Source organism: Centruroides vittatus, unplaced genomic scaffold (assembly GCF_030686945.1).
Source record: "Centruroides vittatus isolate TY-2023 unplaced genomic scaffold, ASM3068694v2 scaffold_861, whole genome shotgun sequence".
Taxonomy (NCBI): Eukaryota; Metazoa; Arthropoda; class Arachnida; order Scorpiones; family Buthidae; genus Centruroides; species Centruroides vittatus.
The window spans coordinates 6,027,169-6,043,783 of NW_027122718.1; the positions used below are offsets into that span (position 1 = coordinate 6,027,169).

The 16,615-nt window shown below is 29.2% G+C and overlaps 1 protein-coding gene across 6 annotated transcripts in view; it reads left to right on the forward strand.

Moving 5' to 3' along the window:
- rdx (BTB/POZ and MATH domain-containing protein rdx) overlaps positions 1–16,615 on the forward strand; it is an 85,823-nt gene that overhangs the window by 62,658 nt on the left and 6,550 nt on the right. For all 6 annotated transcript variants that reach the window (XM_067288486.1, XM_067288491.1, XM_067288489.1 and 3 more), the window contains 5 exons: positions 9,033–9,154; positions 9,237–9,388; positions 13,008–13,135; positions 13,218–13,395; positions 13,471–13,526. In XM_067288486.1, the coding sequence (XP_067144587.1) occupies positions 9,033–9,154; positions 9,237–9,388; positions 13,008–13,135; positions 13,218–13,395; positions 13,471–13,526 (636 nt within the window). The remainder of the gene's footprint in view (positions 1–9,032; positions 9,155–9,236; positions 9,389–13,007; positions 13,136–13,217; positions 13,396–13,470; positions 13,527–16,615) is intronic.

A 16,615-nucleotide genomic window follows, 5' to 3' on the forward strand; every position in this document is an offset into this window, starting at 1 on the left:
GAGATTGAAACTGTTACTTAATTTTTGCATAACATTTCATTATTACATTCTATACATTTTACAGATTTTATGCATTGTATATTTATTTTTTACAAAAACTTTTTTCACTAATAAATACCGGTACATATAAGATTAAATATATCTTCCACAACCTTTTGACTATACAGTAGTGAACCGAAAATCGGAATCAATTGGGGACTGGGGTTGTTCAGATTAGGGATTTGTTCCGATTACGGTTTATGTACAAAAAAATATATTAACCTGTCCGATGTTCAAATTTTTCTCTCGTTGTGTGTCGCTTCCTGTTGAATTTTTCTTCGTTGCGTGTCGCTTCGTGTTGAATTTTCGTCGATTTTAAGCCTAAAGAAAATTTTTATAATAATAATCGAGGCTATCGTATCGTTAAAAATTATTTCTGCAATTTGTACAAACAAAATAAATATATTGAAGAATATAAAAACATGAAAATTATACTTTAGAAGTAAATTTAGTATCAAAAACGTTCGATTCAGCACGACACAGTCCGACTGAAAATCGTGCCGATTACCGGCGATTCTGATTACCGGGGTGCCGATTTACGAGTCTCTACTGTATTTGTTTTGTACCAGAAATCTAAAGGTTGTGGAAGATATTTACAAAAACTGTTATTGTGTGTTTATTTCTTTCACTTGCACCATTTTTATTATTATAGATCAGTTATCAGAACTTATACATTATAAAAAAAATGCAGATAACAATAAAATTGGCACACTGTCAATATTATATGACTAATCTTTGTTAGCAGTTATTTTCATTGAAATTTAAGTGGATGATTTCAGGCTTAACAAGTGAAGAACAAATAAATTAAATATCAGCTAGAACAATATTTAAAACTTTTAAAGGTTTAACTAGCATTAACAATAGAAAATTAATATTAGTCTAAAAACGTATGGATTTTTTAGATGGTATAGAAATTGCCATCTAAAACACATTTCTTTGTCTATATGCAATAAATTATTGCTGACTGTTAAATGTTTTATATTTATTAACACATTTGTTATGGAAGGAGGTTTTTCAGTATTTTCCCTGAAACACGTATGCTACTTGTCAGATGCTGTGCATTTAAAATTGGTTTTATAGCACAAAGAAGACATGATGATTTTAGTTATAATAGGTTTTTCATGTCCACATGTGGTTTAAGATGGTTTATTATTATACTCTTTAAATTTAGCTTGTCATGTACCATCTGTGATTCTCACTGGAAGTTGATGCATTTTCATTATTTATAACAAAAAGTAAAAAAGAAAGTGTATTTATACACTGGGTTTTTGGACTATATATAGGCTAATATATTAATAAAGTTAACTGATCAGGCCTCCACCTTTTGGCCAAAAATAATGGTGGGAAAATTGGACTTGGTTGTTGATTACATTAGCATATATGTTTTTATTTTAATTTTAGATAATTTTCTTTATAAAAAAACTTGGATGTGTAGATAGTATGTGTACTATACTATAAAATAATAACAACTTTAAATTTGTTTTTATACGAACATAAATGCATCCAGTACACTTTACTTTGTATATCATTTGTATCTTCAAAAATGTGCGTGTGCTTCAAATATTGTACACATGGTAGAGGTGCTTTATTTGTGATCATATACCAAAGATAAACTCATATAAGAATGCAGCCAAGCCATGTAACAATGAATTTTACTGTGGTGGTAAGTCACTAGTGTTGTATGGTTGCTGATATGAAAGATACTGTACCTCAACTAGTACATTTGTATGTGTTGCAAATGTGTTAGTATTGTAAATCTAGTCAAGGCTTTGGTTCAGAAAAGTAAGTGGCATTATTGTATTTTCTGTATCAATTTCATATTTTTTCAATAGTTCTCTAAACTATAAGATGACTAAATCTGCTAAATTTTTTATTGGTCATTTATTTTCTGGATATCTCTATGTTCTTGAATTTTTAATTTAAAGGATTTTGTTGCTTCTTTGTATGGAATGAGCATGTAAAAGAATTTTATAAACCCAACATTGTTCTAGCAAGGAATGACAATCTCTGTCTATTGTAAGTAATCTTCTGCAGTTGAGTTGGAATGTTATAGCTGGTTTAATATATAAATAATTTGTTAGATTTATATATATAAGGAATCCTTGGAAGTAGAACACTACAATGATAAATCTGTTTTCTTTTCAATTTTTGAAGTACAGTAAGTCAAAAAAGTAAGTTTTTGGTTTTTTTGTAGTTTTCTGAAAATATTTTCAATATTTACTTTCAGCATTATAGTCTTAATGTTACTTAATTCTTCTGTTAACAATTTTAAATTTGAGGAGATAATACAGGCTCTCCTTATCAAAGACTAGATTGATGCATATTTGAGGGGATGCTGAAAATTAATTTTATATTATTGTTTACATTTTTTAGATTAATTAGTATTGATTTTTATATGCAAGAAATTATAACTTTAAAATCTGTATGGTAATGCACAGTCCTGTAAGTTTTAAACAGTATATTATTCTATTTAATATTTGTTTTGTTGTTCATAGCTTGTTAAGCCTGAAGTCCAGTTAAATTTTAATGAAAGTACTTGCTAAAACTAAAGTTATGTTGTGTTAATTTTATTTCTTTTTATTAGTATGACTAATAGTATTTATTTCAACACAAATTTCATTCCATGTTTGAGTTTCATAGTTTGTTATTATGTTTTGTGATAGTTTATTTCTGTTTTCTATTTTCTGTGCTATCTGTGAGGCATTTTAATTTGATGAATTAAAATATATCTTTTTTGCTCAGACTATGTGTAGCAGCCATTGTCTAGGTTCACTTATTAAATCAGATGATGCAATTGGATACATTTATTACTTAACATAAACAGCACATTTAACATATAATAGTAATGTAGGTTGAACCATTACAAAATGTCTGTGATACTTTGCAGAACAGCTTTCAGTTATATGGAGAGATGAAATTCTTCTCCTTCATCTTTCATCTCTCATCCCACCAATAGTCCATCTTCACACCATTTTTTTTCTTTAGCTCTGCCTGTACCACTGCATTTTCCATTGTTTCTCCAGCAACAGTTCACTTACGAAAAGAAGTGAGGATGTTGGAACTTGATACTTTGTGAGCATGTGAAAAGTGAGAAAATTGAAAAATGAAACTTAAATATGATTAAGGAACACTTTCTGATCGACAATATAAAATTGGAAGTGGTCATTAATAGTAGTATCCAAACCTAATAATGGATTTAAAGTTTTTTAACCCTAGAAAGTTTGCAGTGTTTATGGTATCTGTCTAAACCTTCCACTGTCATTTATTACTGCGGTTTGTTTATTGCTTGCTAACTTTTCCATTCTTTGTAAACATATATTGTCTTAATGTAAACAAAGAACTTCAAAGCCTGAAACATATTGTAGAATTCTAACAAATGAACTGAGCTACAGCTCAGGATTTTGATAGTCAGTCCAGTTCTCAGCTGGAGACTAGAATCTCAGCTCCAGTCCATATTCAGAGTTTCTTGTAATTCAAGATACTTTTGGTCCCATCCACTTTGAATTATTGACTGTATTGTACATGTTTTGCTAGAAATGATTGTTGTTATTTCTATCAGTTTAAAATGTGTACCCTACATTACTTTTAATAATTGTTTATAGCTCAATTGCTTAATGCTCAAGTAATTTTTATTTAGATGTTCGTGTTTTAATAAAATAACTGATAACATATTTGACATATAGTTTATTTGTTGTTATAGATGCAATTTAATTTCAAAAATGGACTTTGCTGAAATACACCCCAGCTGGGCTTAGCTCAGCTTGCCTGTCAAGACTTCATCCCAGCTTGGTATTTCTAAATAGCTGAGCTGAGCTAAGCTTTGTCAAAATTCATAATTACAATAGAAATTTACCTTTTACAACAGAATAAATTTCATGGTAAATTTTTAGCAACCCCAATTTTTGATAATTGTTGGGTTATTAGAGACACCTAAGAGTAAAATAATGATTTTATAATTAGTAATTTCATCAAAAATTTTTATTTTTATTTATAATATGTTCTGAAAAATAAAAAAAATTGAATAATTAAGCACATTTTTTGAAAAAATTCTTTTATGAATATCACTTTTTTATTCACATTTTTTTGCTAGTGGAATAATTAATATGTAACTGTTAACAGATTCCAAGTGTCAGCTTGGAAATTAGAATTCCATCACAACAGGATGCAAAATAAGTTTTCACAGTATGTTGAGGACAGTCATATTTACAAGAGTTCTGGACCTGAATCATTCTGGTAACACAGACTAGATGTCATTATGGAAAATAATGGAAAGCAATAATTGCTATTCTGATTACCCACACAAGCACTGCCGAATAGCTTTATGATCAGTGTGCATGTTAGTGGCATCTATGATTTATTTCCAGTTCGTTTTGCCAAGTGCTGATGTATTTCAATAGTGATAAAATTAGCACACATTTTGCCACATTGCAACGTGTAGCAGAAACACTAGGTTGCCTGTATTTAGAATTGGGTTTGAATCTTTGAATGAATTTAAGTTGTATCAATAACAAAAGTGTTTGATGAATCTTTGGAATGATTGATTTTAAAATAAATATTATACAGTGAAATATTAAAATATTTAAATTATTAAAATATTTAAATATCATATAAATATAAAGCCTTATGAAACTTCATGATATGTCAATATATGAGTTGAGTAATATAAGTCTCTCTTGTGTTCAGTGATAGAGATAAAAGTGATAAAGTCTCTTTGTTCTTGTTGGGGAAATAATGGAAATATAATGTAATAAAATTTAAGAAAGTAAATTTTTATGATTAAATAAAGTTTTTTAAAGGATATTTACTTTTTTATGGGGATTTATGACCTGTATCAATTATCTAACTGATTTCATAAAAACATATTTACTACATAAAACAGAATTAAACACAAAAATGTAGTCTGAAAGATATAAAATTATGTACATTAATGCCTCTAGGTATGAATGATAGATATTATTTCTAAACCTTCATATTAAAAATAAACAATAAAAATATTTGAAAATTTGAAAGAGGCAGGCTGTATAAAGTGAAACACAAAAACAAGTGATTGAAGAGAAAAGCTCTTTAGTTTTAGAATTGCAAAGGCTACAAGTATTTGAAATTCTAAAACCTACTTACTATTAAGATATGTTTCTATTCTACTTCTGTAGCTTTTTCTTTTTGATACTGACATTTATTAATTTTTAATTCATGCAAATATCTCATTTTGGACATACATTCACATTATAACACCCTCCATTCAGTTTAAGATTGAATTTTTAAAAATCTTTCTGACAAACAGGAAAAGTTAAAAGTTTTCAACTTCAAAACTTATCATAGATTGTGTCAACTCATCAGAAAAGTGATGTCATGTATTATTTTTCTTTCAACCTTTTCCATCATCTGTTTTCGCATGTCAATATTTAACTTTATCATTTCATATTTATAAATTTTGAAAGAAATCAATAATAAATCCTTCTTACTATCAACAAAGACAAACATTAAAATTAAAAAATTATATTTACATATATAAAACAATTCATGAAAGCATTTTAAGTGAAAGAACTAATAATAATAACTATTTCTATTTGTTTATGATTCATGTATTTATGTTATGTTTCTATTTTAGAAGACACAAAAAATAACATAAGAAAATTAGAAATGGCAAATTACATGGAAAGAGAGAATTAATAAACAGTGAGACTAATATTTAAGATACAGGTACTCCTCACTTTACAACTGAGTTCCTCCGACGGCTACGTCATTAAGCGAATTGGTCGATAAGCGAGGAGCTTGTGCCGGGAATATAGAATTGTTGTAAAATTATACAAATTATACAACAAACTTCAAATTTATTCATAAAAAGACTATTATAGTATGCTTAGTGCACATGTCACCATTCGCCATTGATTGGCACTCAAGCTGAGAAAGGGGATTCCCCGAATTGCAGGTCGAAACTCGATTGGTCGTAAGTGCGAGTGGTCGTTAAGCAGATAGGTCGTAAAGTGAAGAGTACCTGTATTTATGTATAGGCATCAATAAAATACTATTTATTGGGAATATGAATTTCACTTCAAGAAAAGTGCTTATAAGAACAGGATAATGAGTAAAAGTATTTGGTTTTATTTTATAAAATGCAATCCAGACTGTATTAACAAAAAATAAACATTTGACAGCAAAATATAAATATTGAGTATCATATATTATATAAGAAAAAAGTTAAATTTATGTTGATAAATTAATTTGGTTTGTACAAATATATTTCAAAATTTTAATGATTTCTTATATTTAAATCAATAAAATAGGTTTATTTTTTTTATTTTTCTATTGTTTAGTTTTGATAATGGAATCCTGAATTAACAAATGCATATTTTTTTGTAATGTAAGAAATTCACATTATTTTCTTCTGATGTAATTTTTTAATAGCCTTTACATCATAAAAATATTAAATTATAAATTCCAAGTTGTGTTAATGTAAAAAAAAAAGCCACTCTGTGTTTGGATTATTTTACTTAATGAGTAAATTATATGAAAATTTGCAATAAACTGCTGTTTGTGATATAAATACAGACATTTTTTTTTAATACAATAGTACCATACATTTCATCCAATAACCAAATTCAAACTGAAATTATCCTTAATAGATAAATGAAACACAATATATTAATATAATAATAATATTGCTGATAATGTATATTATATTTAAGTACAGATATCTCAACTTGACAAACAATATTTTAAGTCATGATTGCTGTGGCAGTAATCATATCAGTGAACGCAAAGTGCACAGGCTTGAAACAAAACTAATCAGCTGCACTATGCACTGCATTATATACATAATCTTAAATTCTCTATAGTACACTTCATAATAGCTGTAATAAATGACTATTAAATGTATAATGTTCATTTTGTTTTGTCGTTACTGACATTGATTATTGTTTATAGTCACTTTAGAATAAAAATGTTTTACAGTATACTTTTGTAGCAATCATGGGACTTCTATTTCACCATTTGGCATCATGTTTTTTGTTTACATATACTGTACTAAAGATTAAGCTGTCAGAAGAGAGGCCCATCATGAATTGACTATTTTATATACAGTAAAACTTCTCTTAACTCGAAGCCCCAAGGGGCAGGAAAAACTTTGAGTTACAGACAATTCAAGTTCGAGAACAATACAGTAAAAAATATTGATTTTGAGTAGATTTTTACTTTTGCCTCTATTGCATTATATAAGTGTGAGACTGCGGATTTTAGCGGGAAAATCTGTGTAAATGAAAGAAAACTTTCATTTTTTTTTCTCACAAATTAGTGTAAACAATCCCGGAGAGAAACAATTCCTCGTGCAACTAACAACAGTTAGGTGGGAAAGTTGACACTTGGCTGTCAAGAATTCGCAAGTCATCGTCAACAACCGACAGCTTCCCACTCTAACTCTATAAAAGCTCGCGCAACCGGAACTTTGCGCGCTCGCATAGGAAGTTATTATTGTACTTGTGTCTGTCTCCATGCCCAGGAACGAAGTCCCGTCGGAGAGGACCTACGAGTAACTCTTCCACATCGTCTGCGACCGCCATACATCGAGTTATATCGTCCAATCTCACCCCAAGAGGTATTTTGTTAGGACCTTTGTAAACTTTCTCTCTCCAGCAACGGCAATAGGCTTAACGCATAGCCGTCTTAGTTAGAATCTGTAAACTTGCATATAGTTGCATTCAAGCGTATGTTAACCGCATTTAATCTGTCTATCGTAGAATACTTTGTAATCGCCTTATATGTCATTCTAGTTATTCAATAAATGTTTTATTTGTTAACCTGTCTCCGGTCAATCCAAGACGCCTGTCGACTTACCGACACATCTCCTCACTCATTTTTTTGCCCTCCTAGCCATCCGAAATGACAACGAGATCGGGTTTTGCCAACCAGTGCAGTGTAAGTGGTCAGCGAGGATAAACCCCTGACCCTCTGCTTATCTCACATAAGGAATCTTTGAATTTTTTTTTTAAACAGCTCATGTAATGCCTTTCAGCAAATTATTCAATGTAAGTAATGGAACTGAACAGTTTTTCAGGTACAGTACATCTTGTTCAGATAAAGCAAGAGTACCTCTCACTTTGGACTGGAACATTGTGTCAAAATCAGTGTTGGAGAGTAGGTACAACTAACTGTCTGAAAATTTTATGAAAATCCAATAATTAGGATCACTTTGGATAGAATAAGTATTAAATTTTGAGTCAGGGAAGTTGAAAGTAACATAAATCAGTGTCATGGGACATGAAAAACTTCAGCTTGGAGAAAATTCAAGTTGGAGACATTAAATCACTGTGCCATTCCATTGAGACCTACCAAGTGTTTTGTTTTCGAGTTGAAGATATTTCAGTTAGAGGAGTTTTACTGTAATTGCTAGTTATTAATTGTTATGAATTAGTTCTGTAAAATAGTTACATCAGTAATTTATTTTAAACTAAAATTGAATTATGACTATTTACAAAAATATAGAATTTTCGAGTCTATCTTGCATCCTTTTTTACTCCACCACCAGTGATCAAAAATTGTAACCATTGTTTTTAATTTTAAAGGATGCCTCAAATAAAAGGTCGGCGTTTCGATCAATTTTAACTTTGTGTGAAGATTTTTTATAATTTACCGTTTGTTCTAGTGAAGTTTATTCAAGCCAATACACTGTTACTTCTGTGGTGGAGTAAAAAAGGATGTAAGATAGACTCGAAAATTCTATATTTTTGTAAATAGTCATAATTTAATTTTAATTGAAAATATCCTGGGTTGTTCATGTTATCATGTATGCTTTTATTTTAAACTGTTAAAATGGGGATTTACAGAAGGTTGATATGATCAAAAGTACTAATTGAATAAGTCATCAAGATCTGTTTGCTTGAAATAATTTGGATTTTATGAGTAATAATGTATATTTGTTCCTTAAATTTTTTTTTGTGCAAATTAAATTAAGTAAACTGTTTTAATATATTATTATTATTATTATTATTTTCTTTTAGGTAAAAGTCATCAAATTTTCTTTCATGTGGACCATAAATAATTTCAGTTTCTGTCGTGAAGAAATGGGTGAAGTTCTGAAAAGTTCTACTTTCTCTGCTGGTGCTAATGATAAATTAAAATGGTATTGAACATGCTATCCATAAAAAAATAAATCTTTTAAATAAACTTTTATATTAAATATATGTACTATTCAAATTATGTAGGTGTCTAAGGGTTAATCCTAAAGGACTAGATGAAGAAAGTAAAGATTATTTGTCTTTATATTTACTCCTAGTCTCTTGTAACAAAAGTGAAGTTAGAGCAAAATTCAAATTTTCCATTTTGAATGCAAAGAGAGAAGAAACTAAAGCAATGGGTATTTATTTTTATTGTTATTAAGTAAGGTTAAAATGATGTATTCAATAACCTAAATTAATTTGTTGTTAACTAATGTATTTTCTCAGTAATTAAAATTAAGTGTTAGTCAAAAATAGATGTAGTAGCATATGGATAAAAAATATTATAATATAATAAAAATAGATATTAATAAAAAAAAAAACTTATATGTAGTGTTAAACAATAGAAGTTAAATTTAAAATGTAGAAATGAAATAATTAAAAATAACATAATTTTAACAATTAACTAAATGTACAAATAATTGGAGATTAATATTATTTTTTTTAATAAGATGTTAACTTTTAGATCAACTAAAAGATGTAGTCCTATATTGTACTTGAAGTTGGCTAAAAATTAGCATTTGGCCAAAAATATGGCACTTTTTTCCTCTAAGATCGAGTATTATAGAATTTTTGATTGGTTTCATTCTGATTGAAAATCCTCTTCTAATGTAAGCTTAGCAAACTTTGCACCATTTATGCCTTTTTTTAACGTTTCTTCGATGCTCTGCAAGTTTCTCTGACAATGTCTTACTGATGGCGTCTACATAAATTATTTTGTTATTAAGTTTTGTGAAAGACACAAGATAGATCCCACATTTCTTCTTTATTTGCAAAATTTTTCTATCATTTACACAATCTTTGCACTGAAGACAGCTTTAATTGGTAAATGTAGAATAACCCGTTTAAGTTTAACAATTTGTAAGTGAAAGTACCCATGTAAAGAAGTGAAATTTATGAAAACTTGAAAGCTAAAACACAGCTAAGTTTTGCCTGTGGGGTATATTGTTTTTTATTTTATAAAATAACTATCATAAACCTTTTTATAATACTTAACTCCTTATTCAGGAGGAACAAAAAGATATGATGCTTTATGAACAGGAGACAATAGCATCAGTATTTTCACTAATGTCTTTTTAATGAACATACTGTTTAGGTATTTTTGCTGATTGGATGCCTAATTAATTTGGTGAACTGACATGACAAAATAATGAATATGAATGGAAATACACAAATTATAAACTTTTCTCATTCGTGGAAAAGAAATGCAAAAACAGAAAAGATTTGTTTTATAGCATGGAAGTCCCAAAATAAATTAAGTGCATTTTAAGTTTTCTGTTGTATGCAGCATTTTTGTAGTATAATATAGGATAATATAAATACTCCTAAAAATTTTCAAAACATTATTATTATTCTTTTTTCATTTGAATTTTATGTCAAAATGTTTCTAACAGACCATTTTGTATGCCTTGTTTTTCTAGTAAATGGCATTTTCTACTTTGCAGTTTTGTATAAAGAAATGTTAATATTTTGAAAATTCAAAAATAACACATTTTTGGACCTAACTTCAAAATTTGTGAAAAATTTGGTCCAGCATTAGGCAGTAATTAATCATTCACTAATACTGATAATGATCAGTTTTCATCCCATTATCTGACGGGCTGATTCACCATGCTTATCCTGTCTTTGCTGTTTATCCTATATTCTTTTGAAATGTTAACTGTAATATAATTTCAATTTATACTGAGATTCTACTTTTGCACTTTGTCGAATGTTTTAACAAGAGATCATATTTATCAACAGATCTTTGTACTAATTTCACACATATGTTTTAATAGGTTTAGCAGGTAATTCACTGTTTTATAATTTTAATGGCATTAAAAACAAGTAAAATAGGTTCTTATCATTTTTATATCATAATTTCAGTTAAAATCTGTAAATCAAATGTAATAAGTGAATTGAATATGTATCCTGAGATATAAAGTATATTATCATTATTAAGCATATTAAATTTAACCATTATTTTTATCATCAAGAAATAAATCTCTCAACAAATAACATTATCAAAATATTATTTCTTATTAAGAACATAGTTTTGCGAAGATCTGATTACAAATTGTAAAGCATCTGTACAGAATGACGGCACGGCCTATTTTAGCATTCAAATCAATGCACTGAATTAGAATTTATATAAAAAAAGAATTGACAAAGTACATGAACATATTTTATATAAAAGAATTTATATAAAATAAGAATCAAAACAGTCAAATTTCAAAGGTATATTTATTGTTGTAGTGAAATTCCATTAACCCAGCATTATCAGGACCAATGCAACGGCCAGGTTACCGACTTGGCTGCCTTATTGGACAGTGGAAGTTTTTATGGGTTTTTTTTTAATCTCCTGGACACAATTTTACATATCTTTGCATTTAAAACTGTACAAATTCACATTTTATGATTGTATAACATGGCATTTCAATTTTTCCAAACTATTCCTACAATTGATTACCTTGAAACAATAACACACTATTCTTACTTTGTGCTTTGTACACTTTTATTGCATATAAATATGGACAAACTCCATAATTGACAAAGTACATGAACAATATGTACCATAGCTGTTTTCATGATGATAATTGATTTCAAATGTGGTAAATATTTTTCCTTTTCATATCAAATCTTTGGAAGAGTCTAGGATTTGGTTGATAAAAATTATCATAACCCTTGAATAATAAATCATCATTTAATCCTGCATCATAATGTCATCTTGAAAACATTTTTAAAATGCATTTAAGATGTCGTTATGATTCAGGGTTAAAAGCATGAAAACAAGAGATACAGGCATTACTTATTTCATGGTATTTGTATTGTTTTGCTAATTTGTTACTTAACAAAACTTAATAAAGCTGATTTAAAAAATTTTTCTTCCATAAAACACACCTTAAAATTTGATTTTCAATTCGCTGTGCATCTTAGAATTGATGGCATCTCCAAATTGAAGAAATGTTAAAAAGAGTTTAAATTAAATGCTTGTTACCAGCAAAGCTTGTATGAACTAATGTGACTGTTTGAACAGTACAGCCAAAAATAGCTATTAATGATAATAGTACATTACGTGGTCTGCTGGTGTTGACTGCTAATTGTTGTTTTGGACTATAAATATAAAATGCATCTCTATTTTAGATATTAAGAATGGGTAAAAAGTGTCTTAGAATTCAGTAAATATGGTATATGTATTTTCAAACATACCGTATACCTCGGCAGATAAGATGAGGTATAAATTTTTGTCAAAGTTTTATAATTTTAGCGTATATCTGTCCTATAAGATGACCCCCAAACTATCAATGGCTTATGAATTTAGTTTAGATCAGCAATCATCATCTGAATAATAATACTGTATAGCATATACAGAATTATGTCCTATTTGTAATTTTTCGAATGAACAAATTTTATTTTCTTGCATCTGGCAGCACTGCCTTGCGATTGTTGTAAATATTCGCACTGATTTGGCATTTGGGTAATGACTTTGACTATTCACAAAAACGTCGTATGGGCTATTCTATTTTGTGCACATACTCTACTCTCTACTAGTAAATAATTATGGTTTGTCTGTTTTTTCTATAATGGTTTTAATTTACAAAAAAAATTAGATTGAAATTTATATATCTGTCCTATAAGATGACCCCGGATTTTGGGGGCCCTTTTTATGATTCAACTATCGTCTTATCTGCCAAGATATACAGTAATATATGATTTAAGCCTGAGCATTATTATTGTTTTCTTCTTAATTCATGTTTTTTTTTAATTTTTACAATTTAGAAAGCCAACGTGCTTATAGGTTTGTTCAAGGAAAAGATTGGGGATTTAAGAAGTTTATAAGGAGGGACTTTTTACTAGACGAGGCTAATGGTCTTTTACCTGATGATAAATTAACATTATATTGTGAAGTAAGTTTTGATAATGTCTAAAATTATTTTGTTTTTCTTCACTATTATAGATTTTAATTGTTTAAAAAAATTTTTATTTTAGGTAAGTGTAGTGGCTGATTCAGTAAATGTATTTGGTCAAAACAATTCTATACAGTTTAAAGTACCAGAATGTCACCTTTCGGAGAATTTAGGAAACTTATTTGAAAGTCAGAAATTTAGTGATGTTATATTAAGTGTGAATGGGAGAGAATTTTATGCTCATAAAGCAATTTTAGCAGGTAATTTTCCATTTAATATTAGAATAAATTTTAAAACAAGTACTTTGTTTTTTAATTATATGTGTTTTAATTTAGCACGTTCATTGGTGTTTTCTGCCATGTTTGAACATGAAATGGAAGAAAAGAAACAGGTAAAAATTAAAATCTTCAATTCAGTAGTTATATTATTTTTAACAAAATGGATACTACATAGAAGTTTTAATATTGTGTTGTAAATGCCATATTTGGTTCTTATTACTGTAATGTCTTATTCTTTTTTCCACTGAACACTTGCTTCCAACAATTCATTTTGTGTCATTTCATGAAAAAGTAAAGTATGAACAGGATTCCAAAGTGGAAAATGAACAGGATTCTAAACTGGAAAATATCAGGAAATTTAGTAATTATATTTATAAAGAACTTTAAATGAAATATTTTAATCAAATGATGTTTTATTTCACATTTTATTATGTTAATGATCACTAAAACATGTTGTATTTTTAGTTTAAAATGTGAGGTGTGATCAAAAAATTCTGAGATGGGCATATAAAGAGAGAAAAACATACTTTATTTAACTTTAACAGTCATTACCTTCAAAATAGTTCCTTGTGCATTGATGCACCGATTTCAGCATTTCTGTCAGGCTTGGAATGCTCCCTGGAAGTCTGCAGTTTGTGTTGGATGTCTTCTACCATGTCAACTGGTAGAACAGTGACCTTTCAATTTGAATTTCATCCTTTGGAACAAGAAGTCATGGGTCATCATCACATGCTTGCTGATGGAGATCCTTAGACTTGGACACTATTCATTCTACTTGGAGTACAGGAGCCTAGGCACAAATTTTGCTGCAAAGCAATGCATGTCAATTCAGACGTCAAGGTCACCAGCACTATTCCATGTGACACATTGACTTTGGCAACAGTGTCCTTGATGGTTATCTGATGATCCTCATACCCAAGATATCAAATGTTCTCAACAGTTTTGGGGTTGATCTGCCCTTTCCTTGTCCTCCAGTGACATTCTTCCCCTTTTGAAGCACACATGCCACTGGAAACACCTTGCCCAGTTCATTGCTTCATCACTGCAGGCTTCCCAAAGCATTTCAAGGGTCTCTATTGCCTATTTCCCTACTTTCACATAGAATATGATGATAGCTCTCTGCTTCAGTTTCAGGTCCATAATGAGATCACAAAAGTGTACTAGGACAACATCAAAAAATTCTGTAACAATCTCTAATCAATGCAGCAAGTTGTCACTTTGCATACTGACTCATGAATACCATGTCTCTCTCTTGCTGCATGCTCATGACTGTGTAGCACCCCCTTGTGTCGTTACAGGCTCACTCTTGGAAATTTTTGATTGTATCTCATAATGTTGTTTACTATAATTATAGTGTATTTAAAATATATTTTATTTATATATTGTACTGTTTTTTTAAAATTTGGTTTTATTGAAATTTCGTAAAAATGATTCTCCTTACAAAAAGATGTAATCAGAAGTTAATCTATATAAATAGTCTGTGCTAGCAGCATATCAAAAAAAGTATTGTATCATGATTATATTGTGATATACTTTTTCTTTTCTTTTTGTATTTATAGTATTACAATAAAACCTTACTAACCTGATTCTATCTATGGGCCCTAAGCACAGTTCATAGAGTTCCATATACTGTATTTACTCGCATATAAGATGAGGTTTTCATTCATTTTTCACTGCTTCTAAAACCTAGGTCATCCTATAACATGCGAGCAAAGAATTCTTTGCATTATGGCCAACCTGGCAACACTTCAATGCATCTCCACATAGTCTTTGCCTCCCTCTCGAGTTCATTCTTACCACGTGTTGTATGGTGCCAGTTCTTGTACCCCAGTTCCAAATAAAATTATTTTATTTTTTTAAGATCTGTGATTGGTCTAAAACCCAAAACACTTTTGCAATAAATTCTGTGAACCATGTATTGTTCATGCTGCCATTATAGGTCTGCAGTCTATATATCATAAGTTGGCATCTACTGTAAACAAATTAAGACACACACCCGTTTGTTTATTGGTTTAATCCTATGTCCATCAATTAAAACCATTGTGCATCTCATTTGTCCACAGAAAATAGTTCTTTGTTATTTATAAAATCATTAATGAAATACAGATTATTTAACAATGATTATAAATGTAGTTATTTCATATTAGTTAAATTGTTAATTTTTTTTATCAATATTAGCACATTCTGAATCATTAAAAATAAACTTTTTCCAGTCATGTGCATGATAATGTTTTGGTTTTGTTTTCCATTCATCGTGTATTAAGGCAAACATGGTTGTTTGCCTTAATACGTGCATTTGATGATAATTTATTTGTGATTAAACAAAATAAAATTAGAATTGTATTAATAAATTTAATTTTCTTTATTTTGATCTCTAAAGTCACACCTTGTTCTATATGTGAGATCATCTTATACGTGAGTAAATTTAACTCAAAACCTGTTTTCCCATGTACTTTTCACACTTCGATAGATTCATGATCTTCATTTTCTCTTACATTCTGCGTGAATACAGATGATCAAGATTAAAAAACACTACAGTTCTATGCAAACAACACCATTCCATTATAACCTCATGTTGACATTCTTTTACTGATACAGTATGTTACTGGCATTTTGATTTGGACATGGATATCTTCTCGTAAACTATATACAATTCTGAGAACAAATTCTTGAGAAATGGCTTGATACAGGAAACTAATGGCAACAGAAAAATTTGAGAATATCAGGTATGAACTCATTAACTCAAAGTTGGGATTTTTTTTACCCTGTAAACTTTGACTTAACAAGGTTTTATTGTATTTTCTTTAATATATATTATCTGTAATTTTTTTTGTTTACAATATGATCTTGTATGGCAATTATTCTTGTCTCCCCAAAGAGGAACCCCCCAAGCTAGCTAGCAATGTACGCACTGCATAATCCTAAGAACATAAGGACAGTGTACTCTTAGAGCTGCACCTAGGCTCATATCTGTTTTTTGGTGTCCATTTATGTTTTGCTGTGTCCAAATTAATCATATTCTGGTTTAATGGCATGTTGTTCATGTTTGGTAAAGTTCCAATGCTTTATATTATTGTGATATTTCTTACTTTTGTAGTAAGCTTTTTCAGTTTAATTATTTTTGTAGTGGAAGTTAATTCTGTCAGTGAAGGCTATTTTTGAAGTAATGAACTTCCCTTTTTATGACAATTGCTTTCTCTTA